Source organism: Canis lupus, chromosome 36 (genome assembly GCF_048164855.1).
Source record: "Canis lupus baileyi chromosome 36, mCanLup2.hap1, whole genome shotgun sequence".
Taxonomy (NCBI): Eukaryota; Metazoa; Chordata; class Mammalia; order Carnivora; family Canidae; genus Canis; species Canis lupus.
The window spans coordinates 7761956-7789001 of record NC_132873.1 but is presented as its reverse complement, the minus strand read 5'-3'; the positions used below and the strand labels follow the sequence as shown (position 1 = coordinate 7789001).

General features: G+C 40.8%; 1 protein-coding gene and 1 long non-coding RNA gene across 4 annotated transcripts in view; one reads left to right on the top strand and one right to left on the bottom strand.

The window, feature by feature from the left end:
* The window catches only part of LOC140625625 (uncharacterized), a 39450-nt gene extending 15921 nt beyond the window's left edge, over positions 1 to 23529 (bottom strand). Inside the window, exons 1-2 of the long non-coding RNA XR_012024972.1 lie at positions 23390 to 23529; positions 2277 to 2340 (exon numbers count right to left, since the gene is read on the bottom strand). This is a non-coding gene — a long non-coding RNA (uncharacterized lncRNA). The remainder of the gene's footprint in view (positions 1 to 2276; positions 2341 to 23389) is intronic.
* XRCC5 (X-ray repair cross complementing 5) overlaps positions 1 to 27046 on the top strand; it is a 92064-nt gene that overhangs the window by 22623 nt on the left and 42395 nt on the right. For all 3 annotated transcript variants that reach the window (XM_072813074.1, XM_072813075.1, XM_072813076.1), the window contains exons 10-15: positions 3146 to 3208; positions 8418 to 8555; positions 9380 to 9470; positions 11749 to 11882; positions 17693 to 17889; positions 25887 to 25980. In XM_072813074.1, coding sequence (XP_072669175.1) covers positions 3146 to 3208; positions 8418 to 8555; positions 9380 to 9470; positions 11749 to 11882; positions 17693 to 17889; positions 25887 to 25980 — 717 coding nt within the window. The remainder of the gene's footprint in view (positions 1 to 3145; positions 3209 to 8417; positions 8556 to 9379; positions 9471 to 11748; positions 11883 to 17692; positions 17890 to 25886; positions 25981 to 27046) is intronic.

Here is a 27046-nt window from a genome sequence, read left to right as displayed (position 1 = left end):
TGACAAAGCAAAAGAGTGAGCTGAACATAAAAGTACATTTTTCCATTTTAAAAGGACTTCTTAAATTAAAACTAACTTGTAAGTCATGATATGTTCTCTAAATCAGCTTGTGTTGTTTTTAAGCTCTATATCTCAAGTACAATCTCAGACAGGTACAGTAATTGTGATAGCCACCACTTATTGAGTGATTATAATATTCCATTCAATATACTAGGCATTTAATGTGAATTCCCATTTAATTTTATTTTTTTAAGATTTTAATTAATTAATTAATTCTTTATTTATTTATTTATTTATTTATTTATTTATGACAGACACAGAGGGAGAGAGAGAGGCAGAGACACAGGCAGAGGGAGAAGCAGGCTCCATGCAGGGAGCCCGACATGGGACTCAGTCCAGGTCTCCAGGATCACACCCCCGGTGGAAGGCAGCGCTAAACCGCTGGGCCACCGGGGCTGCTCCCCATTTAATTTTTAATACAACCCTCCTAGATAGGTGCCATGATCATGTATCTTACACAATCAAAAGTTGAATATGTAATTGGTCCAAGGTCACAGCGAGAAGGTAGTAAAGACTGCTTTTTGTTTGTTTGTTTGTTTGTTTTTTGAGATTTTATTCATTCATGAGAGACACACAGAGAGGCAGAGACACAGGCAGAGGGAGAAGTAGGCTCCCTGCAGGGAGCCCAACTCAGGGACTTGATCCCAGGGCCCCAGGATCATGACCTGAGCCGAAGGCAGCCACTCAACCACTGAGCCACCCAGGCGTCCTTAGAGACTGGTTTTGAACCAGGTCTCTCTGACTTTAAGGCCTATGCTATTAATCATTTATAATCTGCCCACCAGATAGACAAGCTGATTTTTGAAATGGTTTAGTTTTCATCCCTACTTTCATGTATTAAGAAATGCATACTCATCTTTTTAAGAGCAAGGCATTTTCCGTAGCGACTAAGTATAGACCCACACCTTTTAATAGACTAGTAATTATCTTTAATGATATCACATATTTTCCCGTTTTCCCTCAAAGTGAGGGAAACTAACATTTCTAGATTGAATTGATATGAGCATTTTTATTATATAAAATAGGTTTTTTGGTCTTGGTGTTTTTGTTTTGTTCTTTAATTAGGAAATTGTGAAATTACTCTTGTTTTAAATTTTCAATTTGTCTTTCTCCAAGTTATCAGTGTTCTGGGTATGTAACTGTAGAATGAGTAAGAATTTAGTTTGTATGGTGGGGGGGATGCCTGTGTGGCTCAGTGGTTGAGTGCCTGCATTCAGCCCAGGGCATGATCCTGGAGTCCTGGGATTAAGTCCCACATCAGGGTCCCTGCATGGAGCCTGCTTCTCCCTCTGCCTGTCTCTGTGTCTTCTCATGAATAAATAAATAAAATCTTTAAAAAAAAAACTAAATCAGTCAAGAACCATTACAGATTATAATAGGAGGGCAATCTATATGAATGTAGCAACATTTTTAGTTTTAATATAGGATTATTCCTTTTTCTTTTTTAATTTTTATTTATTTATGATAGTCACACAGAGAGAGAGAGAGAGGCAGAGACATAGGCAGAGGGAGAAGCAGGCTCCATGCACCAGGAGCCCGATGTGGGATTCGATCCCGGGTCTCCAGGATCGCGCCCTAGGCCAAAGGCAGGCGCTAAACCGCTGCGCCACCCAGGGATCCCTAGGATTATTCCTGTATTTCTTTAAGTAATAGCTTCAAATGGGACTGGCAGTGGCGATGGAGGGTATTTGAAGTATGTGAGCCAAACCCTCACACCTTTGAGGCTCTGTCTTCTGGAGCCACTGTTACTCTGAAAGTGCTCAGTTTCTTGGCTTCAGAGGTGGGATGACAGGAGAACACTTGACAAGCATTGCCCTGTACAGCACGTGGCATTTTCTTACAGATAAGCTCAAAATTACATGGAGCAGAGAGATGTTGGTCTTAGTCAGTCGCTGCAGGTGGTTAGTTATGATACTAGGAACTCTTCAGTCTTCATTTCTTTTTTTTTTTTTTTAATTTATTTTTTATTGGTGTTCAATTTACTAACATACAGAATAACCCCCAGTGCCCGTCACCCATTCACTCCCACCCCCCGCCCTTCTCCCCTTCCACCACCCCTAGTTCGTTTCCCTGAGTTAGCAGTCTTTACGTTCTGTCTCCCTTTCTGATATTTCCCACACATTTCTTCTCCCTTCCCTTATATTCCCTTTTACTATTATTTATATTCCCCAAATGAATGAGAACATATAATGTTTGTCCTTCACCGACTGACTTACTTCACTCAGCCAGTCTTCATTTCTAATAAGCTGTTGGTGGAGCTTCTTTGACTCCTCTGATACTCTGCCAGAGAAGAAATTGAAGTCAAAGGGGGCCAGAAGGACATGCAGTACTTATTTTTGGTTTCACTCTTCTCTCCTCCAGTATAGCCCCTGCCCCTCTAATTAGTTCTTCACTTTGGTCTCTTTGCAGTTTATCAGTGCCTCGTCATTGCTCTTGGGTTGAAGTCTAAACCATTTATCCTTTGCTTATAAGGGACTGAACGATTTGATCTTTGCTAATCTTGCTAATCTAATTTTTTACCTCTCCCCCTTCATACTAGAGCATTGCACCTGCTCCCAAAGCAGTTCCTCAAGGGTACTATGTTTTTATGTCATTCCAGACTTAATTCACACTAGTATCTGGACACTTGTGCTGGACTTTTCTCTTAGTTCCTGCTCATCCTTTAAGTCTTGATCCAGATGTCACCATTTGCAGAAGCCTGCTCTGACCCTTCCTGACCCAGCTAGGTGCCCTGTTTGTGTGCTCTTGTAGTCCTGGGCTGCATTCTTGTGCTTTTGTAGTGCTGGACTGTAATACTGCAGCCAAGTTAATTTTATACTTGTCTGGGCTCCTTAGGACAAGACTATATCCTGTTTATTATTGTGTTTACAGTGCTCAGCATATTTGACATATACCTGGAATTCAGATACATATTGTGTTTAATTGAATTGAACCTCAAGTAGTAAGTTTTTTCTAGTCCCTGTGAATGTTTTCATACTAAGAGCATTTTGAATTGAATTTCTTAGTAACTGTGGCATTATGGCTGTATGTGTTGCTTGCTTATTTTGGATCAGAACTGATTATTTTCTTCACTTAACTCTTGTAGGTCCACAGGAGATATTTTATGGGAAATCAAGTCCTAAAGGTCTTTGCAGCTAAAGATGATGAGGTGAGTTGACAGTGGGCCTTTGAGGTAGTGCCACAGAATTGAATTGTGATTTTAAGTGAGTTGTTTGGGGCTTTTATGGTTTAAAATGACGTTAATTCTTGCAACATCAGTGGGAAAGTTCACTGAGCTTTAACTCTGAAAATGGAGAAATGATAAATGAATTTGTCATAGCATGATCACAAGGCCTGAGGACATAGTCTTGCCACTGGAGGTAAGTATTAAAAACAAAACCATTTGAACATATGCACTTAGGTGTGGGAATCTCATGGTCCAATATTGAGGAGGCTTGAGGTCAAGTTGACATTTTCATTTGTCATAAGCACTGAACATTTAGCGCTGGCTTTAGCATCCTGGAAATGAGCTGTAGTGATTCACTGGACCACTTCCCTCATTGAGAAATTCGTCTTTGCCCCCTTCCTTCTCTCTACTCTTTCCCCACCTCCCCAGGAGATTGTTTTGGGGCTGGTTTCTGCCTGGCTAGCAACCTGTAACCATTGCCTCTATAGTCACACTTGCTGTCTGTAAATGTTTCCTATTCAGCCTCCAAGTTGGAACTTGGCATGTGGAGGTGTTGATCTTAACTCGAATATTTCAATCTCATTTTACTTAAGACTGCCTAAGCAGGTATCCAAGTTCCAGAAGTATTTGCGTTTGAAATTAGTAAACTGGATGTAGAAAGATTGTTTGGGGTGCAGGAGGGCGATGGTGTAAGTGATCTAGTCCCCTAAGTCCTCTTTTCTCCTCACTTCTGTGGGGTATCTGGCTGCCAATCTAGTGAATGGGGGTACTGTTTTATTGGAACAGTTAAATTAGAATTACTTGGTTTCCAATCAGTACTGAATGGATTCGTCAGAGCACAGTAGGCTTATGTGAATCCTAGTTTACATGAGAATCCTACTTCATGGATTTTTCGAGTCAGATCCTCTTGGGAATTAGACATCTGTAGTATATATTGTCAGCACAGCTTAACGGCGGTTTAACTGAATTTTAACTCCAGTTTACTGTTCCTTCACACAGAAAATTCTGATCGCTTCATGTGATTGCCAGCATGTTGTGAAGACTATTGTCAACAGCTTCATGTTATGGCCTATATAATTATTTAGACTTGCTAGCTAAGGGCAGTCTTATGGCATACATGATTCCAATCCAACCTCGAACAGACCCTAGAGATCATTGGGTTACTTTGAAGTCACTCAAGGAAAAAAAAAATTCATCTACTAATGGCAAAGGGCTACTCTTTGGTATCACTCCCGATGTCCTCGTCAAAGGATCATATTAATAATTGGAGCTTCTGAGATAAGCAGAGGAGTAAGGAAACTATGTCACATGATGATTTCCAATAAAAGGTTGTGTGGAGAAAATTTCAGAGGTAGTAGGGAAATAGGAGGGATGTCAGACATGAAAGCCCCCTCCATACATTAGGGGATTTTCATGTGGAATAGAAATTAAACGAGGTTTCCTACCAATAAGTGGTAGCTTTGTTCAAAATGAGGAATTGTTTTTGTCAACAAGGATTACTGCCTCCAGGTGGATTAATTTCTTGTGAGATGGTCAGATCTCCATTCCTGAATGTTTCCCAGCAGAGTCTTTATTTGCATTTGCACCAGCCAGATTTTGGGGAGGGAATTTTGTCATCATGTGGGTGGTTAGACGAATACTGTTGTTTTTCAACTCAAATATTCTATGATTCTGTGAATAATTCCTTTTAAGAATATGTTTTCTCTTGTTATTAGTATATAATTATTTTTACGTATAGAGGATCTATACTTGTATGTGATTTATACTGTGTGGAGGAGAAGAGGAAGGGAAGGAAGTGGAGCTTTAGTTGAGTTTTCCACACATGTAGCATTGTGTTTACAATGTCACAGTCATCCTTGACCTCATCCTTCCTTCCTTTCATATCCCAATTAGCTCTATCAAAGACATCCAGATAGATACTTCCAAACAAATTGGAAGTAATCTCATCCTCAGACTCCCACTGTTTCTCTGGTCTCTCTAATGGGACTTGTTAGACTGTACATGTTCTGTATTTGGTACATATCTCACTTCCGCTAGTAAAGACTGTGTTAGTGCAGTGAGATCCGGGACTCATCTTTGTTTTCTGACGGGGCCTAAGATAGTAGCAAAGACTAGAAACTAAGTAAATATTCCTTGAATTGAACTAAAAAGGTAATGAATCTGTCAGGAAACCTATAGATGATTTTGAAGACAAGATATTGAGGTCATAGGTTTTTAGTGGAGGAAATGAAAATATACGTAGCTAACTTTGATAAAGGCTATCTTTATATATTACCAAGAAAAGGTACAGACAATGGGGATTTATGAAGAGGGAAAGACTAAAGCAGATCTAAAATGGAGAGGGTCTCAATTTACTGGGCCTTGAAAATAGGTTAGAAGCTCAAGAGACAGAGATGTGGAGAGGGCATTCTAGCTAGGAGGAAATGTAAGAGCAGAAAGCTGCAGAGGAGGGAAAGTACAAGACTTGTCCAGGAATAACAGCTCACTGAGGCTGGAATAGGGGAACCATTGGAGAGTCTTTTAAATATCATTTATTTGAAAGATAGAGAGCGAGTGCAAATATATGCCCTTGAGCAGGGGGAAGGAGAGGAAGAAAAAGAGGACAAACAGACTCCGTGCTGAACAAGATCCCAACATGGGGCTCAGTCTCACCATCCTGAGATCTTGGCCTGAGCTGAAGTCAAGAGTTGGATGCTTAACTGACTGAGACACCCAGGCACCCCTGAACAATTAGAGATTCTTATGGAGGGAATGACATGATCAGCTCTGTGAACTGGAGAGGCATTTGTGGCAGAGACAGATTAGAGAGATAGCATAGAGGTAGAATTAGCAAAGGTTGGTGAACACTTGAAGGTGAAGGATGAGTCCGATGGCATTACTGAAGACTTTGGGGCTTCTCGTTTGTTTGGGAAGTGGAATTCATGAAGTAGGGAGTACTGTAGGAGAATGGGGGGACAGATAGTACTTTAGTTTTCATCATGAACAGTTTGAGATACCTGGAGTATAACCATGTGAGGTATCTACCAGCTTGTAGGCAGTATTAGTCTGGATCTTAGGAGAGTTTAAAGCTGAATATACAGATTTTTGATTCATCAGCTGATGGGACTAGATAAAATAATTCACAAGCAGAGTGTCAGAGTAAAAGGAGGAGGGGAAGGCCAAGAACAGAATTTCAAGATTAGTGGAAGAAGAGGAGAGTTAGGGGAGGAGTGACCCACAAAATGAATAATCAGAGAAGAGAGTATTGTTTCTGAAGCCAAAGAGGGAGAAAGTAAAGAGAAGGGAGGATGGTCAGATGCTGCTGAAAGGTCAAACGAATAGAATGGGAACCAAGGATTGGCAATTAAGAGGTCATAGATGACTTTGGAGAGTAATTTCAGTAAGGAAGGTGAGGGCAAGAGCTGGCTTAGATTGAAGAATAATTGTGTTCTAAACCATGAAAACACCAAGAAAAATTAAATTTTCATGAAATTTAGAGGTGAAGGGAAAGATATAGATAGTAATTTATGGAGAGAGGGGACAAAGAAAAATTTTGTTTAGAAAGGCTGAGACTGGAGTTTATTTGGAGGATGAAGGTATGAATTGAGAGAAGGGAGACTGAACAGTTAAGAGAGAGGATCCAGAAGAGGTTATAGTAAGTGTGATCAAATGCTGAAATGTACAATGTGGCCTTGAAGTGGATAGAGGGACACTTTAAAAAAAATCTGAAACGGGAATAAAGTAGATATAATCTTTTTTTAGGCCGAATATGGCTATTTTTCTTTAAGTTTTTTTTTTTTTTTTTTTTTTTTTTAAGATTTTATTCATGAGAGAGAGAGAGGCACAGACACAGGCAGAGGAAGAAGCAGGCTCCATGCAGGGAGCCTGATGTGGGACTTGATTCTGGGTCTCCAGGATCTTCACCCTGGGCTGAAGGCGGCGCTAAACCGCTGAGCCACCCGGGCTGCCCAGTTATTTTTCTTTATAATCATGTAGATACCATAGTGTAGTTCAATCAAGAAAAGGTATTCCATTATGTACATCTGAATTTACCTGACCAGAATATGAAAAAACATAAAGATTAATCAATGTGTGGTCAATATGTATTGGAGAGACTTAAAAATCAATGTGAACCAGCTCCAAATGGCATTTTCAGACCACTGTTCTGAATATTTTCATTCTGATGACAACCAAGAAAAGAGAGTAGAACCTCTTTAATGTCTAGCATAAAGAAAGAGGTTAATGTTTTCTATTACATTATCAATTCCAAATTACAATGCTTGTAACTCCAACTGAGGCTTTGAAAACAGTGAAAGTACTCAATATTTTTCCCTTTGGGTCTATATATTTGATCTAGTTGTCAACAAGAAGGTCCAAGAGTAATTTTGATAAGCACAAAACTTAACTCAAAACTCAAACTCTAAATAAAAATGTTACAGCACTAGAGCTCAGAAGTTTGCTGTACTGATAGCCTGTAACTGCCAATAAACATTTCATTTTAAATAGCATTGCTAATAAAGTTATGCTGTTTTACCAGCTAATAATGCAGGTTGTAAGCATGGTAGAAACAATGTAAAGGCAAAAAGACTCATTTTCTTTTTTTTTTTTTTTTTTTAAGATTTTATTTATTCATGAGAGACAGAGAGAGAGAGAGGCAGAGACACAGGCAGAGGGAGAAGCAGGCTCCGTGCAGGGAGCCCGATGTGGGACTCCATCCCGGGTCTCCAGGACAACGCCCTGGGCCAAAGGCAGGCACTAAACTGCTGAGCCACCCAGGGATCCCCAGACTTTCTTTTTCTAAGTGGAAAGCAATCTTATAAGTACAGTTGACCTTTCAACAATGGAAGAGGATAGAGAGTTAGGGGGCCTGACACCCCATGCAGTCAAAAATAGTGTAACTTTTGACTCCTCCAAAAGTTAAATTAGTAATAGCCTACTCTTCACCAGTAGTCTTACCAATAACAACGGTCACTTAATACATATTTTATATGTTACATGTATTATATATTCTTTTACAATAAAGTAAGCTAGAAAAAAGAAAAGGTTAGGAAAATTATAAGGGTGAGAAAATACATTTACAGTACTGTGAAAACCTGTGTGCATGTGGACCCGTACATTTCATACCCATATGTTCAAGGGTCATCTGTACTGAATTGTGTTGGGGAAGTTGACACACATTGACTATGTGTTAATGCAGTGGCTTTCTTACTAGGCAGCAGCAGTGGCACTTTCCTCCCTGATTCATGCTTTGGATGAATTAGACATGGTGGCCGTGGTTCGATATGCTTATGACAGGAGATCTCATCCTCAAGTTGGCATGGCTTTTCCTTTTATCAAGGATGTCTATGAGGTAAATCCCACAGGTCTTTTGTGTTAAATTTTTTTTTTTATGTCAGTTCCTCTACTTCTAACAGTGCTTCTCCACTTGTCATGGGCATGGGAATTACTTGGGGATCAGATTCTGGAGATCTGGAGCACTGCCTGAGGTTGTGCACTTCTCACAAGTTCTCAGGTAATGCTAATGCTTTTTGTCTATGAACTGTACTTTCAGTTGCAGCGAAGGAGCATAAATTATAAATGTGTGTAAGGAGCTTATTAAATCAAATCACTGAAGGTTAACCGTAGCCTTCTGTTTGCCCAGTCCAGTGACCTCTCTGTTCTCACCCTTCTTGACTTCGCGGAACTTAATGGGGATGGGGTGTGCCTGTTTTCACAAATGAAGACTATGGAGAAAGGTTGAGGGTATGATTTTGTTGTGGTCCTTGAAAAATTCAGTTTACTTAGGGTTCTCCTATTGAAAATCCAGGCCTAGATTCTTGACCATCTCCTGTTTCTCAAAGAACTTTCTGTGGTAGAAGTAGAAAGGAGAAGGCAAATATCTTGACTTCCCAATCAACTTTCCAGGCACTGTGACTCTTCCCATCTGTTGTATTGGTCACACGTTTTGCAAGTATTCTTTGATAGTTTTTCTCTTATGTGTAATATTCTTTGTACTGTTCAACAGTTGTGTACAGCAAATAACAGAACTCAAAATGCTTTACTTACCAAGTCCCAGACTTGACTTGTCTGATTTTTGAAATACTTTTGTTGTGCCACTTGCATGGCATTTGGAACCAGCTTTATATTTTTTCCATTAATTTGGTTTTTGCTTTTACCTCTTTTCTTTCTCATTAGTGTTTAATATATGTGCAGCTGCCTTTTATGGAAGACTTGCGACAATACATGTTTTCATCTTTCAAAAATAATAAGAAATGCACTCCCACGGGTGAGTTTATTTCCCTTTTGCCCATTAATTGGCTCTAAACACCGACTGTCCTTGGGAAGTTACCTGCCTGCAGTCATTGATTGGGGCCAGGGGACTTCACAAGGTGGAATTACTTGGATTCCAAACATGCTCATCCACAGCGATGATGGAGGTGGCGCATCATCTTTTTTCATAGTAGGGATACGTTTGCCCTGAACTCTCCGAACACTGGTTTCTCCCCATCTGACTTAGAGCTTGTATCTAGGGAACAGCTTGTTGGAAATGGATGTACATTGTCTAGTTGTGAACCAGTTTGCCCTCGGCTGAAATGAATTGACGTGCAGGGTCAAAGCTATGACTTTAGTGTCCTACATAAGATATGATGTAACTAACTTGGAACTGAAAAGTAAGTGCTGACGATTAACTTTTCTCTTTGCCCTTTCTTTGTACTTTACAGTAATCATCCAAGCCTCCTTGTCCCTTATTTCTAAGAGTTACTCTGAGCATTATGAGAAAAGGTCTTTATCATGTATCTGGCTACAAATGCCAGGGTGCTGCATGGGATGATTCGCACCGACAACAGATCCCATCTCAGGGCTCTTGGTTTAAGACACCTGCAATAAAATATAGTGGGCCAATTGTAGAGAATGCATACCAAAAAGCTTGAAAGTTTAAATTTGTGTCATTGTAGGATTAGGAAGTCGTGAGGTGAGTCTCAGAAGGGGGTTCACTCTGGGTTTTTTTGGTTAAATCCTTTAGGAAGAGTGTGCTGTAGAAAAGCCATGAATCACATAGGCCCTGGGCTTATATCTTCACCTTCAAGGAACAAGTCAGTCTGCATCTTGGTGGAGTCAGGCATGGACTTGAATGTATAGAAGCCTCTGCTGTGTTACAGTATTATTTCTCTACGTCTTGATAATTTTAGACTTTAAATGCATAGACATTTAAAAAAACTTTTTTGAGGAATTATCATGGACATATATCATTCACTCAGGACCTAAAATGTTAAGTATCTTTTTAGCCTCTTGATTTATTTTCTGGGAGTTAGCCTATTTTTATTTGCATTTATTCCTTTGGAAAGTGGATCATTAAAACTGTTTGGCATATGTCAGTAGATACTTATGTAGAGATGTGCAATTGCAGAGTGATCTGGCCTGATACTAGCCTGACGTAGCAAATGAAAACCACTGAATGTTCACACACAAGTGCAACCTCTTACCCAGTCCTGGGTGGACCCTGCAGTAGTCAGTTTAAGATGCTGATGGCTCTCCCAGTGTCTGAAACCTCCCCTGGAAAGTCCAAAAATGGGATAGCAACATATCATGACAAAAGTCTGTAAGCTCTTTCATTTTGTAGTAAAAGAGACATTTGAAAAGGTAAAGAATAGAAGCACAATGGGTTTTTTAAGAATTGCTTACTCTTTTCCACCTTTTGCCTAATGGCTGTGAATGATCCAAAAAAAGCACTTGAGCTTTTAACAGCTGAGCTGCTATATGAATCAGCAGAATGGAAGTTACACATAATAGTTGAGGTAGAAGTGTTTTTGGAAAAGTGTTGCCTTTCATCCGTGTTGTTTTGGACTGTGCCATTTTTATTGAATTGGTAGATTTTTACTGAGGAACTCTTGATTTCTGTAAGGTATTAGGAGGGAGGTAATGAAGATGTCATGTTTCTGCTTACAAGGTTCTTACAGTTTGAACACATACGCAGGTGTGCACCCAGGCTGTGAGGTTTGTGAGGGGAGAGAGCTCATCCTACGACTTGGGGAGACTTGGGAATGAGTCCACTCCCTCTGTTCTGCTGGTATCTGCCTGTTAGGTTCCTCGGTCTGCCTGTTAAGTTACCTTGATAAGTTATAGGAAATCCTTGTAAAACTTACACCTCATCACCAAAGATATTTTCTTTTTCTTTTTCATGGTTTTCAGCTTTAGCTAATACTAATTTTTTGAATATACTAACTCATTGCTTACTGAATATTTCGAGTCTCCGTATGGAAGTTGGGTTTTGTATGGCTGTGGTGCTTCCTCTGGAATAAAACTCTTTTGCTTGTGCTGTAACACTGCAAAAGTTCACTGAATGGACCTAGAAGAGCAGACATTCTAAATAGCTCTTTTTACAAAAGAGAACGTGAAGACTCAGATTAAATGACTTGCATAACTATAGACTGTTTTTTGGCCAAGCCCAGACTGTACAACCTGCTGGTAATGCTATGAGTATCTGAATGGAAAGCACTTATTTTAGTGGAGACCGAAGGAGATAATCATTTTTCCTTTGTGCAATCTGTTTATCCTTGTTTTAGAGGCTCAGCTGAGTGCGGTTGATGCTCTGATTGACTCCATGAGCTTGATAAAGAAAGATGAAAAGGACGACACCATTGAAGACTTATTTCCAACCAGCAAAATCCCAAATCCTCAATTTCAGAGATTATTTCAGGTAAAAGAGGAAAGATGAATCAGTCTTTTTTTTTTTTTTTTTTTTTAATGAAAGAGACCTGAGTGAAAAGTTAGCATAATTGGCCAGTTCCAAACAAGCATCTTTGTCCTCTGAAGTCTTCAGTTGCTTTATTTAATGGAAGAATAATACCTTCCTCTTACTACTAAAAAAAATACTCTGAGCTGTTAGAAAGAAAGAAGTAAAGTTAAGATACATAAAAAATTATTTTTCTGGGGGAAGTCTAGTTTTTTTGTTTTTGTTTTTGTTTTTTAGGACTAGTTTTTTAATAAAAAAGCAGATGATTCTTTTATGCCTTTTCTAGGCTATTCTCCTCTATATGAATGAGACTTTGTTTTTTATATCCAAATAGTAGGAGAATTTTTGTGAACTGTATAATAACAATAGAGAAGAACTAGGATTGGAGCAGCCTGGAGGGCTCAGCGGTTTAGCACTGCTTTCAGCCTAGGGCCTGATCCTGGAGACCCAGGATTGAGTCCCGCATCGGGCTCCCTGCATGGAGCCTGCTTCTTCCTCTGTGTGTGTGTGTGTCTCTCATGAATGAATAAATCTTAAAAAAGAAAAGAACTGGGACGCCTGGGTGGCTCAGCGGTTGAGTGCCTGCCTTTGGCTCAGGGCACAATCCCAGGGTCCTGGATCGAATCCTGTATCAGGTCCCTGCATGGAGCCTGCCTCTCTCTCTGCCTGTGTCTCTGCCTCTCTCTGTGTGTCTCTCATGAATAAATAAATAAAAAATCTTAAAAAAAATTAGAGAATATTCCAGTACCACATCTGTCAAAAATTTCATAACTAAAGGTAGCATGAAAGTTAGATGAAAAGGTTATAGTATGAAATTATTAAAGAGTAACTAAAATACAGAAAAATATTAAATAGGTATTTCTGAATCTTGGGCCAGAAGAATTGGAAAAGTGGAGATTAGATTAAGGGAAACTGGGAAGGCTGATATGAGAGCTGACTTGTGCTAAAACAGGAGAGGGATGGGCTGAAGGAATATTCTAGGCCCAGATGAAGTTGGTGGCAGCAAGACAGAGCCTTTCTGAATCCCACAGAGCTGGCGAACATCACAAGCAGCTTTATCGGGCATGGTCTTCACCACAGAGGAGTGGAAGTCCTCCTCTTGCAGGGGCGAAGGGGGTACAGGGGGAGATGAAGGAGATACCACTGATCATCCCTTTCTCAAAGCATCCTTAACTGAGTCAAGTCCATATCAGGGCCTGTTATAGTTCAAGGGATCTCCTACTGAAACTGCCTGGTGTTTTGATGCTTACAGTTCCCTTAAGTAGTGAAAACAAATCTTTTCTTCTAAAATTAGAATATAAAGCTTAACATGTAAAGGGCTGACTCAGTGAATGCTTCAATATTCTAAGTGTAGTCAAGTGTACACCACTTGTATAAACTTCTTTGGTGTTTTTGACAAGTGGACTTTAAGACCTAAAGCTCTTTGTCATTTGTAGGAAAGGGAGGAACAGACCAGTTGGTGTGGAAAACTTGCAAAAATACTTGGTCACTGTGGTGAAAAATGGAAACTTCTCATATTTGGCAGATGTATCTAGGTTGGGTTCTGTCTGACTTCAATAAATGTTTAGACGAACAGATAACAAGCCACAGACATAGGTATTTGTTACCTTTCAAAGCTGCAGGCACTGGCAACTTTGATTTTTATATCTTACCCACTTTGCTTTCTTTTATGGGGGAGAGTTTTTAATATGGTTTATCTGTACATACAAGTATTACTGCTATGGCATTTATAAATTGAATTCTCTCTCTCTTTTTTTTCCCTAAACAAATATTGAGTACTAACATTGTGCTATGAGCTAAAGATACAATAAGCCCACTGCTTGAAAGGACTCTCCCAGAGGAGCGAGAGGAGTGGAGATGCGAAACCGATAGGTACAACAGTGAAGGGTACAAAACACTGTAGAAGAAAGCTCACAAGTGGGTGACTGAAGGTAGGCTTCGCTAAACAAGAAAGGGGATGTGACGGGAACATGCCAGGCAGAAGAAGTAGCATGTGCAAAAATGGGAACCTGGAGGAGGGTGCTGGATTTGAGGGCCCCTAGATATAGGTCCACTTGGCCGCACAATAGGCTGTGTGGGGAAATGATGGGAAAGGTGGCAGGCAAGGTAAGTCTCAGGTGAATTGTGAGGAGCCAATCACTTGGATGTTACCCTGTCAGCAGCAGGAAGTTACTATAAGGTTTTGTCAGTGGGCAGGTGACAGATTTGTAGAAACCAGCTCTGATGGTGACGTGGGGACGGCAAGGAGACCACTTAGGAAAGCTGCAGTGGCCCCCGTGAAGTCCTGAATTACAGCAGTGACAGGGAGAACGGAGAGGGAACATGTAAAGGCAGAAGAGACAGGACCTAAAGGACTGGATGTATTTGAAGAGAAAGAGAAATTGGAGGTAATGGGATCCTAGCTTGGGTGCATGGAAGGATGGCGTCCCTGTAAGCGACAATGAGGAATACAGAATGAACGGAGAGAAAAGGCAATTCATGTGTTTTTGCAGGTGTTAGATTGCAGCTGTCTGTCGGTCATCCCAGTACAGACACACCCAGTGGGAAGTTGGAAATAGGGATGCAGACCCCAGGAGAGAATTCAGGACTTGAGAGTCCTCTTCATTTGGGTAGAAGTAGAAGTGTACGAGATGACCTGGGGAGAGTATGTTCATGAGAAGAAAGGAGAACAGAGTCCTGAACACTATCGTATGAGTGAATAATTAAGGATAGAGAGAAAAAGAAGGGTTGTTGAAAGACAAAATGAAATTTTCCTTTTACCACCACCACCCCCTCCAGCCCCGCCCACCCCCTCAGCCTCCCCAGATCAGAGAGGTAGAAAGAACTAGGAAAAGCTGGTGCCTTGGGAAACACAGGGAGTGAAGTGTGTCTGGAAGGACAAAACCACAAGTCAGACACTACACTCTGGTGAGTGAGGGCGAGCACAGCTGAGGACCTTTGGGGTCTGTTATGAAGTCTTTGCTGACTTTGAGGGCCCAGGGGCAGTGGAGTAGTGGGGGTGGGGGCCAGTAGTGGAGTAGTAGTACAGTGCTGGAGAAGAAAGCTCTCCTGATGGAGGAGGAGGCGGGAAGCTGAGGAGGATGTTGGGGTCCAGGAAGACTTCCTTTATACAGGAAGCATTCATGGCTGAGAATAAATGGCCTGGGAGTGGGGGGCAGAAGGAGGGAGAGGTTAACCATCAATTTGTGGACAACAGGTTAATTTAATTCTAATTTTGGAAAGAAATGCTGAAAACGACATTTTGGGGGAAGCATGGTATAGCAACTGCCTCTTAAATCACTGATATGGTGTTGCTCAAGTCAACATATTGGTAACTTATGAGCTAACCATGTGGCCTGTGAATTTTTTTTCTAGTCTTTTTCAAACTGTAAAAATCACATCAAGGAGTAACAGTTGCTTAAAAGAAATAAGTTAGGGTTGTAATCTCAGCTCTTCTACTGTTAAAAAGTGTTACTTTCTCATAAACTGAAACTTTAAATGAATTAAGGTTTTTTTGATTGAATGCATTTGATAAATATCCTGCTTAATTTTATGTAAAATGTGACTTTTGAAAAAATATGAGTGGCTGATGCTTCAGAACATCTCCTGTAGGCTGATGACACCGTTTGAAGGAATTGCCTGGAATTCATACTGAAGATCTGAAATATTTTTTCAGTAGGGAGGTTGAGTAGAATATTTGTCTATTGTTCGTTCTAGTTCTTTTCCCAGAAGTGTTCATTGAATATCACAGAATCTTCCAGACTATGTGAGAAGTCTGCTGTGTGTGTGCTGGATTACTCCTTACACCTTGAGGGGCTTTCTACACTATGTAGATAATTTAATGACCAGAGGAAGAGCACTGTGAATTAAGAATTATGCAGAAGAAGGTTGGGGGTAGATGCACAGGGTTTGGGATCACTTTGGTTTCTCCTTTTGCCTCACATTAAATGAGCTGGTATTACCGATGCTCAAGGGAATGTCGAGTAATTAAGAAAGAGGAAAGCTGGAATCAGACTCTGAGACAAGTGAATATACTATGGAGAAGGAAGAGTGTGGTTTGGTGTATTGAGATGAGGGGGCAGCACGTGAAAGTTCTAGAGGATGTCAACTCAAATGACGTTTACTATTTAAGCTGAAGTTTTTTGTTTTTTTTTTAGAATGGAGACTCTAGCTTACATTTTCTACAGGGTAGGAAAACCGTCCACGGGGTGGTATACATCAGGTACCTTTGTGATACGAAACAGTGTTTTGAATTATGAGAACTTTTCAGCTCCCTGGGTTTTTCTCTTTAAAATGACCAAGGTATAAGTCGTTTAAAGGTGGGAATAGTAGGAGTCTTCCTTATTCTCCAACTGAATTTTGGAATGATTCTCTAGCAAAGGAAAGAAAAGGTCAGTGAATTGATAGTTTCATTCCTGCTTACCTTCCTATACTCCTTTTAGAGGGTTTACTTTTCTGGACAGATAACAGCATTGCCAAAACCTAGCTTCGTAGATGGAAAGCAGTACGGGTAGTTGAATGGAAGTGGCTTGTGGTCCAGATTTTCACTCCTGTGAGCAACACAGAACCTGCCCTGGTCTTGACCCTGGCCCTTCTCTTGGGGCCACTTCCTGACAGCTGTGTCAACAAATAGAGTCCTAGGAAAGACTACGTTGTGCTTCAACTGATCCCTGTAGGTGCTTATTATGTGCCATACACTGTTTTTGGTACCTGACATCCAGCAGTAAACAAGACAAACAAGAGCTCTCCTTTTTAGAGGGAAGGTTAATAAACAAGTAAACTAGAAGATTGATAAGATAATTTTAGGTAGTAACAAATGGCTTACAAACTATAAAACAGGAGTGATAGCAAGAGTAGCTAGGTGGCAGGATTAGAGTGGAGGGGCTCCTTCACAGGGTGTCAGGGTAAACCTCTTCTGAGGAGGTGATGTTTGGTCAAAGAACAGAAGGATGAAAACGGGCCAACTCTGGAGATTTCAGAGAAGGCCAATGAGGCAGAGAGAGAGGGATAAACATAAGGTCCCAAAGACTGGACCTCACTTGGTATGGGAGTGAAACAGGGAGAGCCCAGCCTAGCTGGGGTGTGAGAGTGAGGGAGGACAGTGGCAGATGCAGGAGGCATGTTGGAGCTGTGGTATGCGGGACTTGGGGTATGGGAAGGGCTGGTTTTAAGGTAGCTTTTGCTATACAGAACAATGAAAGTAGATTCAGGGAGACCAGTTGGAAGATGATGGTGGTAGCCCCCATGAGAGGGGATGGTAGAGCACATGGACAGAAGTGGGTCAGGTAGTGGAGAAGAGCCCAAACTTAGCACCCTGGGAGGTTTGGGACAGACCAGTACTCTGAGCTCTACTACAGACTTCTTCCTGTCTTCCTGGGACTCACTGAGCCCCTTTTCACCCACCACATACCGTCATCTAAGATTACACAAGGGAGAAAGCAGTCTGCTGAGGGGAGCTAATAGGATTGGAGGCTCTTGGAATGAGGTCTTAGAGAGCCTCGAGTATTACCTGGGCGGTGGAAGCAGCAGCCTCGGTCTGTAAGAGGAGCCTCTTCTCTAGGAGGCCTCCAGCTGAAGGCACTGCTAGGCTTGGACCTGGTTTACAGTTGCTTGTAGATGTTGCTGGCATCCTGCTGACCAAGGTACTTCCAAGGCCACCTCTGTTCCCTGTTACATGTGGTAGGAATCCTATAGCCCTCCCAAGCTAACATGGAGGATCTCTGATCAGGAAAGTATAGTGAAGTCGTGTATGATGTCTACATCTACATTTTAAAACCCTTCTTCCTCTCCCACAGTGTCTGCTGCACCGTGCTCTGCATCCCCAGGAGCCTCTACCCCCAATTCAGCCGCACATTTTGAGTATGCTGGACCCCCCCACTGAGGTGACAACTAAATGTCAGGTTCCTCTCTCTAAAATAAAGACCATTTTCCCTCTGACTGAAGTCATCAAGAAAAAGGATCAGGTGACTGCTCAGGACATTTTCCAAGACAAGTAAGTACTCGATGTAGTTGCTTCACTTGACATTGGAGTACATAAGACTGGGCAGTCTTAAGAGGAGCTCTGGAATTAAGGGTTGCAAATGGGTCTGTGGTTGAAGGAAGAAACCTTTTGATGTTTGACCCTTGCGTTGAAAATGCTGGTTTCTCCTCTCTGTCCATTGTAGATATATTATCCTTACAAATTCATCTGCAGTTTATTTTATAACTTTTTTTTTCCTACCTGGAATTTGGAGCTATCTTCCGGGTTGTTGATGTTTTGATCAGCATCACATTCTTAGTGATTTACGTTTAATAGGAAAGCTAAACAGTTTCTGAATATCTAAGACTAACTTTTACTGGTTTTTTGTTTTTGTTTTTTTGTTTTTTAAGATTTATTTATTTATTCATTCAGAGAGAGCGAGAGAGAGGCAGAGACACAGGCAGAGGGAGAAGCAGGCTCCATGCAGGGAGCCCGATGTGGGACTCGATCCCGGGTCTCCAGGATCACACCCCGGGCTGCAGGCGGCACTAAACCGCTGCGCCACCCGGGCTGCCCACTTTTTACTGTTTTTAAAGTAGGTTGCTTGGAATGAAAAGATAAGGGTCAAGGTCATAAGGTTTTTTCAGGTGGGAGGCTGTTATCAGAGAATAGCAGTGAGATTTTGGGAGGAAAAGTGTAAGGGAGGATGAAAACCTGGTTCTTCTTTAGCTGTGCTCTTACTGTATCAGTGATGTACTTTGGTATACCAGGAGTGAGGGATTTGTAGTTTGAGGACTACAAAATGCTTTTCCTGTGATCAAGCTTAAACCAAATCAAGCTTTCAGGTAGCTAAATAGGTTTTTTCCCCTCATCAGATTCTGTTCACAATCTGTATCAGTTTCCATTCAAAGTGAAACAAAAACCGTAAGAAGTTGTTTTGATTATCCAGAATCATTTGGGTGTACAACATGGATTTTACCAGGTGTGGGTTCAGTTATTGGTGGCTTTTCTCCCCAAATCGGAATTAATCTATTCATTTCTTTAGGATGTGTTCTAAGATTCAGTTTTAGACCATAATTTTTTTTTCTTTGATTTCCTTCCCACACCTGTATCTTCATTGACCAAGTAAAGTGTATTATTTGTAAATACCTCGTTGGAGGAGTATCGAATAAGTTTCAGAAGCCATCACAGGGTTCTGTAAGTTACTAGTTTAGTGACTTATTTTCCAAGCTGAAAGCTTTGTGTGTTCTGTGACTTTTTAGAGGTTAATACCCCAAACTTTTTCAGAATTGAAAAAAAAAAAATCACAGGATTAGTATAGTCAGTCTGTCTATCATGTACATTCAGAACACATCCTGGAGAGTTGTAGGTTTCTTTTTCTTTTTCTTTTTTCTTTTTTCTTTTTTCTTTTTCTGTCATGCCTTCTTCTAGCTAGAAAGACTGTCACTAAAAATCCACTTCCCCTCTGCTATCCTCATCTACTGTATCCCTCTGGAATAGGATTTCAGAACAGCTCCATACAATATTGAGACAGGTTTGCTCTGGTCTCACTGCAGTCATGTGGCTTTTCTCTCTCTAGGTATTAAAGCTCCAGTTCATGATCTTGATTACCTTCTGGTGTTGTGGGAAAGAAATGGGCTGTTTTCACCCTCCTCCCGTTGATTAAAATGTAAATTAGCTGGTTAAAAAACACACCACGAAGGCCCAGAAGACTGTTGTTCTGTGATTTGATCCCTGCAGCGGTTACACCTTCAGCTCTGTTCCTCCTCTCCTGCTCACTCTTTCTTGGGAAGCCTGAGCTTGTGGCCTTTGCTTTGCTCCCCTAGTGGTTTGTGACATTGCCAAGTTATCAGCCTGGGGCCTGGGAATTATCTCGCTCACACACACCTACTCACACTCCTATTCTCGACCCTTTCTTCTCAGAAATCTTACAGGTTTTTAAGAACTGCAGAAATGACTCACTTAAATATTTATTGAGTAGCTCCTGTATTTTTAAGAAGAATGACTCAGTTGCTTCTTTAAAGTTCTTAAACCCCTCAATTTTAATGATGAGGCTTCAGTCAGCTTTAGAGGTGGTCTCCCTACTGGGGAAAAATTACAAACAACTGGCTATGTTTTTGTGTTTATTCAGCATCTCCGTATTCACGGTGCATATTTCCATTGTAGAGGTGAGGCGCTGAGATTGAGGAGTGGGCAGGTGTCTGTTCAGGATTGTCAGACTAAGATAAGAATCCTGAGCTGGGAATCACCAGTTTTTATTCCAGCTTTGCCACTCTCAGTCTGATTTTGGTTAATTTACCTTTATAAGAGTTTCTCCATCTAAAAACAGCCTCATCTCAAGAGATATTTTAACAGTGAACTCACATACTGAAGCAGTTTGAACTATTTAGAAGGAAGGCAAGAGTCAGAACCCGAAACAATAGTAGTATCATTCATTAAAATACTAATATTTGAGAAGACCTAGTATTCATGCTGGACTGGTTGAATCCTGAGGGTTAGGAATGATTTCTTCATTTCAAGAAGGTAAGAGCACCATCTGACAGAGTAGTCCAGAAATGTACAGTTACCCTTCCCGTGTAAAAGCCTTGCTTCCCTCAGAGTTGCTGTGCAGCCTTGAAACAAGAATGTCATCTCTTGGTCAGGGAAACTTCAACACAAGAATTGGGACATTGAAGGTCTAATTCCGTTTGTGCAACTAAGTCGTATGTGATCTTGATTTCTTTTTGTCTCTGGGCAGATCTAGTCTAAACTTTCCTCTTTCATGTCCCTTAAAATCCTCCCCACTTACCTTCAGTGGCCATTCTCACCTGGTTACTTACTGGTATGGACCTCAGACTCCAGAGTCAGACTATGTGAGTCAGTCTCCTTGCTCTGCAGTGTGACCTGAGGTGCAAGTTGTTTATCCACCCTAAGCCTCAGTTCCCTCATGGAAAAATAGGGGTAATGAGAGTAACTTGTATGGAGTTGTAATGAGGGTTGATTGAGTAATATATGCTGTTGACTGTTGCATGGCTAGACCCCAGTATAGCAGCTAACACATAGCAGGCATACTGTAGTGGTGAGGAAACAGTTTACAAAGTCTTCAGGATGTCCCTGGCACATTGAGGACTCTGATGGTGATAACGCTATCATAGGGAAGAGAGAAGAGAGAGAGGCCCGTAGGTGGGAGCTCGTTGCTTCTGTGGCCCATCTCTAAAAATATACCTCTGCTGCATCTGCCCTCATTTCCTTCTTTCTAGTCCCAGTGGAGGAGGTACTTCGTCCTGTTCACAGTCACTCCTTTCACCTCTGTCCTGGGATGCCATTTTCTGTCCCATCTGGTACCTTAGCCCAGTAGTAATTTCTTCCCTCTTGCTGTATTTTTATCCTTTCCCTCCTGACCAGCTCCTTTGCCTTCACACATCAGCATTGTGTTGTATTTCTTTCCTCTAAATGAAAATACAGTCATGCCCTCCATTTTCTCCTTCAGATTGCTGTCTGTTACCATCTTCGTTCCTTCCATGAGATAGGCTTATTGGAAGAACAGTCCATACTGCCACTTTTCCCCCAGCCTCTGCCAACTCCCTGCAACAGTCTTCCATAAGACGTTAACTGCGATATTTCCTTGAGCCAGGAAGGAGCCAAGAAAGTCCCTTTCTTGACCTCCTGGTAGCGCTTGGCATTGTCAATTATCTTCCCTATTGGGACTGCTATATCTTCTTTAACTCCGGCTTCTCCAGATTGTTCTTTTAAACCTTTGCAGTTTCCTCTCAGATTCCTTTGGGGCCAGCTTTTTTCTCCCCACCAGCTTTAAGTGTTGACGTTCTGTCCTGTAGGCTTCCTCCTCAGAAAGAGCTGACCTGTTTTAAACACAGGTGCATGCTGAGTGCTCTACCTGTGTTACCTGTGTGGACTATCTTGGCCATCCTGGGGAGTAGATTCTTTTGTTAATTCCCTCTTAAAGCTGGGCGGGGGGGCGGGGGGGGGGCGGCGGGCACTGAGGCTTCGAGAAACTAGGAGACTTGCCCAAGATCACAGTGGATTAAGTGTTGGAGAAAGAGTTTACATGCACACAGTCTGACTCCAGAGCCTGCCTTCCCAACAATTATGCTGTATCACCTTAGCAAAGAATGTCCTGAGACCTTTTACTATTTCACATACAGGTCTTCAAAAACTACTAAATATCTGTCCATTCTAATATACTTCTATCCTGTGCTCTGGACATCTGAAGTGTCTATAGATCCCTCAAAGTCATTGTGTTCAGAAATGACTTCATAATCTCTATCTCCTTTCATGCTCCCTTCAAACCCTCTTCCTGCTGTTATTCTCTGTTTCAGTGAATGACACTTAGTTTCCAGGGAGTCATTACCTTTACTTTTCCATGTCTAGTTGCTTTACCAAGTTGTGTTAGCTTTACCTCAAATCTCCTCCTTTCGCTTCAGGTTAGCATAGTGGCTAATAGCATTGATTATGCAGTCAGGTAGAGTTGGATCAAAATCGAGGCATTTCCTCCACCAGTGGTTAAAATTGGCAAGTTGCTCTGCACTATTTGCAGTAACCTATACCTACCTTTCAGGAGGCCATATGGGAGAGTGGCTGAGAGTACAGAATTCACTGTGAGCCCCCTTACTGTGTGCTTTAGACAAGATCAGGCCCTTTTGAACCTTGGTTTGCTCGTTTGTGAAAGGTCAATAATGGTAGCTAATGTCTAAGGTGCTTGTGAAGTTTAACCTGAGGTATTTGAAATATGCTTGGTATAGTGACTAGCACGTGGTTAATGTTAAAAAAAAATGTTAGCTCTTATTAGGGTCTCCTACTGCCATTGCTCTTCTGTAGGCCTCAATTTAGCCTGCTTTACTGAGGTAAGGCCTTATCTGATTTCCCTTTCAGGTCTTATCTGTTTGCAATGCATCGTGCGTTTGCTGCTACCTGAGTGATTTTTAAAAAAACAAATCCGATCACATCAGTGCAGCGATTCTTAATCTTTGTGTGTATGTGTGTGCAGGTGATGGACTCTTTCAATAATGTAATACAAACTGTGAACCCTCTCCCCAGGAAAATGCCCTAACATACTAAATTTTGTATATAATTTTAAGTAGTTCACAAATTCCTTGTCAGTATCCTTGGACCCCCGATTAAAAACCTTTGCTTTAGTGGCTATTAGTATCAGTTTAAGATTAAACTTTGTGACACAATTGAGAAAACCTAGATAAGCAGAAAATACTTCTTCATAATCCAACTCCTTATAGAACTACTTTCTTTCCTCACAGTTTCTATGTCCATGATTTAGATACAGTAGTACCTCCTTATCCACAGGGGTTATGTTTCAGGACCCCCAGCAGATGCCTGAAACCTTGGAGAGTACCGAATCCTATCCATGAGATGGTTTTTTTTCCTATATACACATTACATAGCTATGATAAAGTTTAAGGTATAAGGGATTAACAACATTAGATAACTAATAATCACAGAGAACAGTTTTAACAATATACTGCAGTAAAACTTCTATGCATGTGTGGGTCCCTCTCAAAATGTCTTGCTGCACTCTACTCACCTTTCTTGTGATGACGAGAGATAATAAGATGCCTGTGTGGTGGATGAAGTGAGGTGAATGATATGGGGGCATTGTGATGTAGCATAAGGCTACTGTTGACCTTCTGACCGTAAGTCATAGGCTCATCTGCTTTCAGACCGCAGTTGACTACGGGTAACTGAAACTGTAAAGCAGAACCATAGATGAGGGGGACTACTATATTTCCATCCTATTTTCTCACTACTTCCCAGCCTGCCTTCCATGGCTCAGCCTGGTTTAGCTAGTGGCTATCCTCTCAGAGGGACATGTAGCTTACCACAGTAGTTTGTTAATCACTTGTTTATGTATTTACCTCTTTGATTTGGCTGAATTTCCTGAAAGTGTTGGTTGTGTACTTTAAGAATCTAGAGCCTAGCATAGTGGTCAGCACATAGTATTAGGTAAATGTTTGACCAAATAGATAAATCACAAAATGTATATGTATTTATAAAAGACAGAAAGAAAATGAGAAAGAACAGTAAATCATCTATGGTTCTGACATCCAAATGTAGCAGCTGTTGTCATTTGTATGTCTGCTAGGGTCTTGCATGGGTAATTTCTATCTTCCAGAGCTAGCTTCCTCAGATAATTTTGAGAGGAGAGTCGTTGCCTTTTCCCACTACAGAGAGACATTTTGAGCTTAATATATGTAAAATTCCTAATAATGCTTTAAAAATGGTTCAATCTAGAGCATATTAACCATATTCAAATTTTTGCTACTTTCTGCTTATTACCTTTACCCTGCCCGGTCCTGGAGGATTGATATGTATTTATGTCTCTTTGTCCTTCCTTCCTTAGAACCTTATTTTGGAGAGTGTAAGAGCTTCTTCATGCAATCTACATTGTGTTCTTATAGCACTTAGCGTAGTACTTTGTATGTCTAATGCTTCGTAACAGCGCCATATGAGGTGATTTGCAATTTTGGAAGACAGTAGATGAGTAGTGATGTGCTCATGGTGCTTTTCATCATAGTGTTTTTCTGAGGAGCAAACTGAAATCCAGAGAGAGGAGTCATTTAACTAGACTTTAAACTCTAGATATGCAAAAATTAAAACACAATCAGTACATTTAAGAAGGCATAAGGGTCCAGAGTTAGTGGAAAAAGTGAGACTTGAATCCCGGGCACTACATTGTCTGTCTCTTGGGAAGAACTGGCAAAGGTTCACTGAGATGGCTGTGACTTTTTTCATAGCACTCAAATTCTGATAGAATTTCATGCCTCCTTGGATTTGCGCATTTTTCCTCTGTTTTTGTCATCAAGGCTTTGTATGTTTGTTTCTTATTCTACTTGAAGAGCTCTGGATGACTCACCCCTTTTAATGTTTCCTGGTCTCCATCCTCCTGTCTTCTACTTCTCTTTACTTCTCAAAGAGAAAAAGGCAAGTTGTGAATGGAAATATGTCAAGCAATAAAAGTTTTAATTCATGTTTGTGAGGCTGTAATAATTACTTTAGTCCTTTTATCTAATGGTAAGAGATTCATTATTGAAATACCATTGAATAAGCTTCATTTTTCTTTGTTTTTAGGGTAACCTCTTCTTTAGGACTCATTCTCTGAAGGTTGGGCTTTTGAACAAAAACACATCACATTTAGAAATACTAGATCTTAGCAATTAACTTCCCTTTTCATTCAGCCATTTCTTGACAGCTGCTTTTGCCCCAGATTGATTATTTGGGAGAAAAATTCTCATATCTCTGTGTTCAGCAACTTAAGGGAGATTATGGGCAGAGTTTTAGGATTTGATTTTCTTCTCCTTTGCAATTAATTTGTCCTCCTCTTGACTTTAAGGCAGGCTGTTGAAGCCAGCATGTTACTTGAGACAAGATGTTTGATACAGTTCCTTGGAATCATCTTTCCCTCCTAACACAGATGCTGTTGGACGGTTAGCATATTGCCCCAAACAGAATTAGGTTTATAAAAGAACAAATTAAAAGGCTTTTTTGAAAGTGGTTTTTTATAGTTTAAGGACTTCTCTAAGAACAAGGCCTTGCATATTTAATTAAGGATTGTCTAGTAAGTTTTGACAGCTGTAAGTAGAAGCTTATAAAGCTCTCACATACATGATGGAGAAGATGGGGTGTTAGACCCAAAAGTCATCTGTGTCCATGGAAAGCTAATAACTATTGAGTATGAGACAGAAACTAGCAAATGATATCTGAAGGGTAAATGGGTGTCTTCCTGAAATGCCAGGTTTCCTGTACCTTGGCTTGCAGTTTCATATTTAGAGGGAGCTCTGTGACGCAGCTGCTGATTGTGACTTCTTTGGTGCTGTGCAGTGGAGCCAGGGCTGCTCCCTCTGGACCTTCAGGAATTCTGGGGCCGTGAGTGGGAGGCAGGCTCTTCGTTAACAAGGACTAAGTGTGGCTGTTTATTTTTGCCACTTGAAAAATAAATGTATATTTTACGTGTTAACCAAGTCTGGCTTTTGTATTGTTTATTCTGTTTTAAGGGGGAAAAAATCCATTTATTTCTTTTCCAGCCACGAAGAGGGACCCGACTCTAAAAAATTGAAGACTGAGGAAGGGGAGCCCTGCTTTAGCATCTCCAGCTTGGCTGAAGGCAGTGTCACCAGTGTAAGCAGAACTTTCCCAGGGTACTCCCCGCCTTTCTGGAAGATTGGGATTTGAGGAGCGAGGGAATTGCATCAACTTTTGTTAGTCATATATATATGATGTGTGTGTGTGTGTAGTGCATATATATTTGTTTATTTATTTATTTAAGATTTTATTTATTCATGAGAGACACAGAAAGAGAGAGGCAGAGACACAGGCAGAGGGAGAAGCAGGCTCCCTGCGAGGAGCCTGATGCAGGACTTGATCCCAGGACTCCAGGATCAGGTCCTGAGCTGAAGTCAAATGCTCAACCACTGAGCCACCCAGGCGTCCCTGTTAGTCCTTTAATCATTTTCTCTGGTGCTTTTAATAAATGAACCATGTACATCCTTCCCACACTTCTTCCTTTATTGTCAGGGAATTAACCACAGAAATATATCTGTGACTATGTGCATGGATCACTGTATAATATGTAGTGCATGAAACCGCTCAGTGGTAGCACTTTGGGTAGAGATTTTTTGATTGGCTTTATTTTGCAGCTTTCTGTTTAGTTAAAACTGTAGGATAAGTTGAGGTTGATGACACAAGTCTTAGTCTTCGAATATATAAAATTTAAGAGCATGACTTCCCTATTTCTTTTCTAATATATAAGTTCAGAACAGGCTTTACAAGCTTAAGATTCTCCCAAACCAAGTATCCTTTGACACTTGAGATCTTTTTTATCTAATGAGAAGGTTCTGGAACTTGAACGTATTGCCTTCTGTTAAGTGGCATTATTTTGAATCCTTGAGTCTTAAAATTTGTCCCTTAATAGCCAGATGTATTAGGAAGGGTAGTTAGCATTAGGGCATGCCTTTTTTCCAACCTTTAAAAGAAATGCTCTCAGGAAAACTGAACATCTGAGAATGATTTGGATTTTTATTTCAGTGTTTTATAGGAAAGGAAAAATAATCTTGACCTTTTTTTGTTCTGAGAGCTTTTCTGACTGCTATCCCAGAGCAAAATGGAAACTTTAGTACATTTTGTACCAAAGTTTACCAGCCACATTAGAAGCCTGTTGTTGTCTTTTTCCCCTATGAACTGAGTG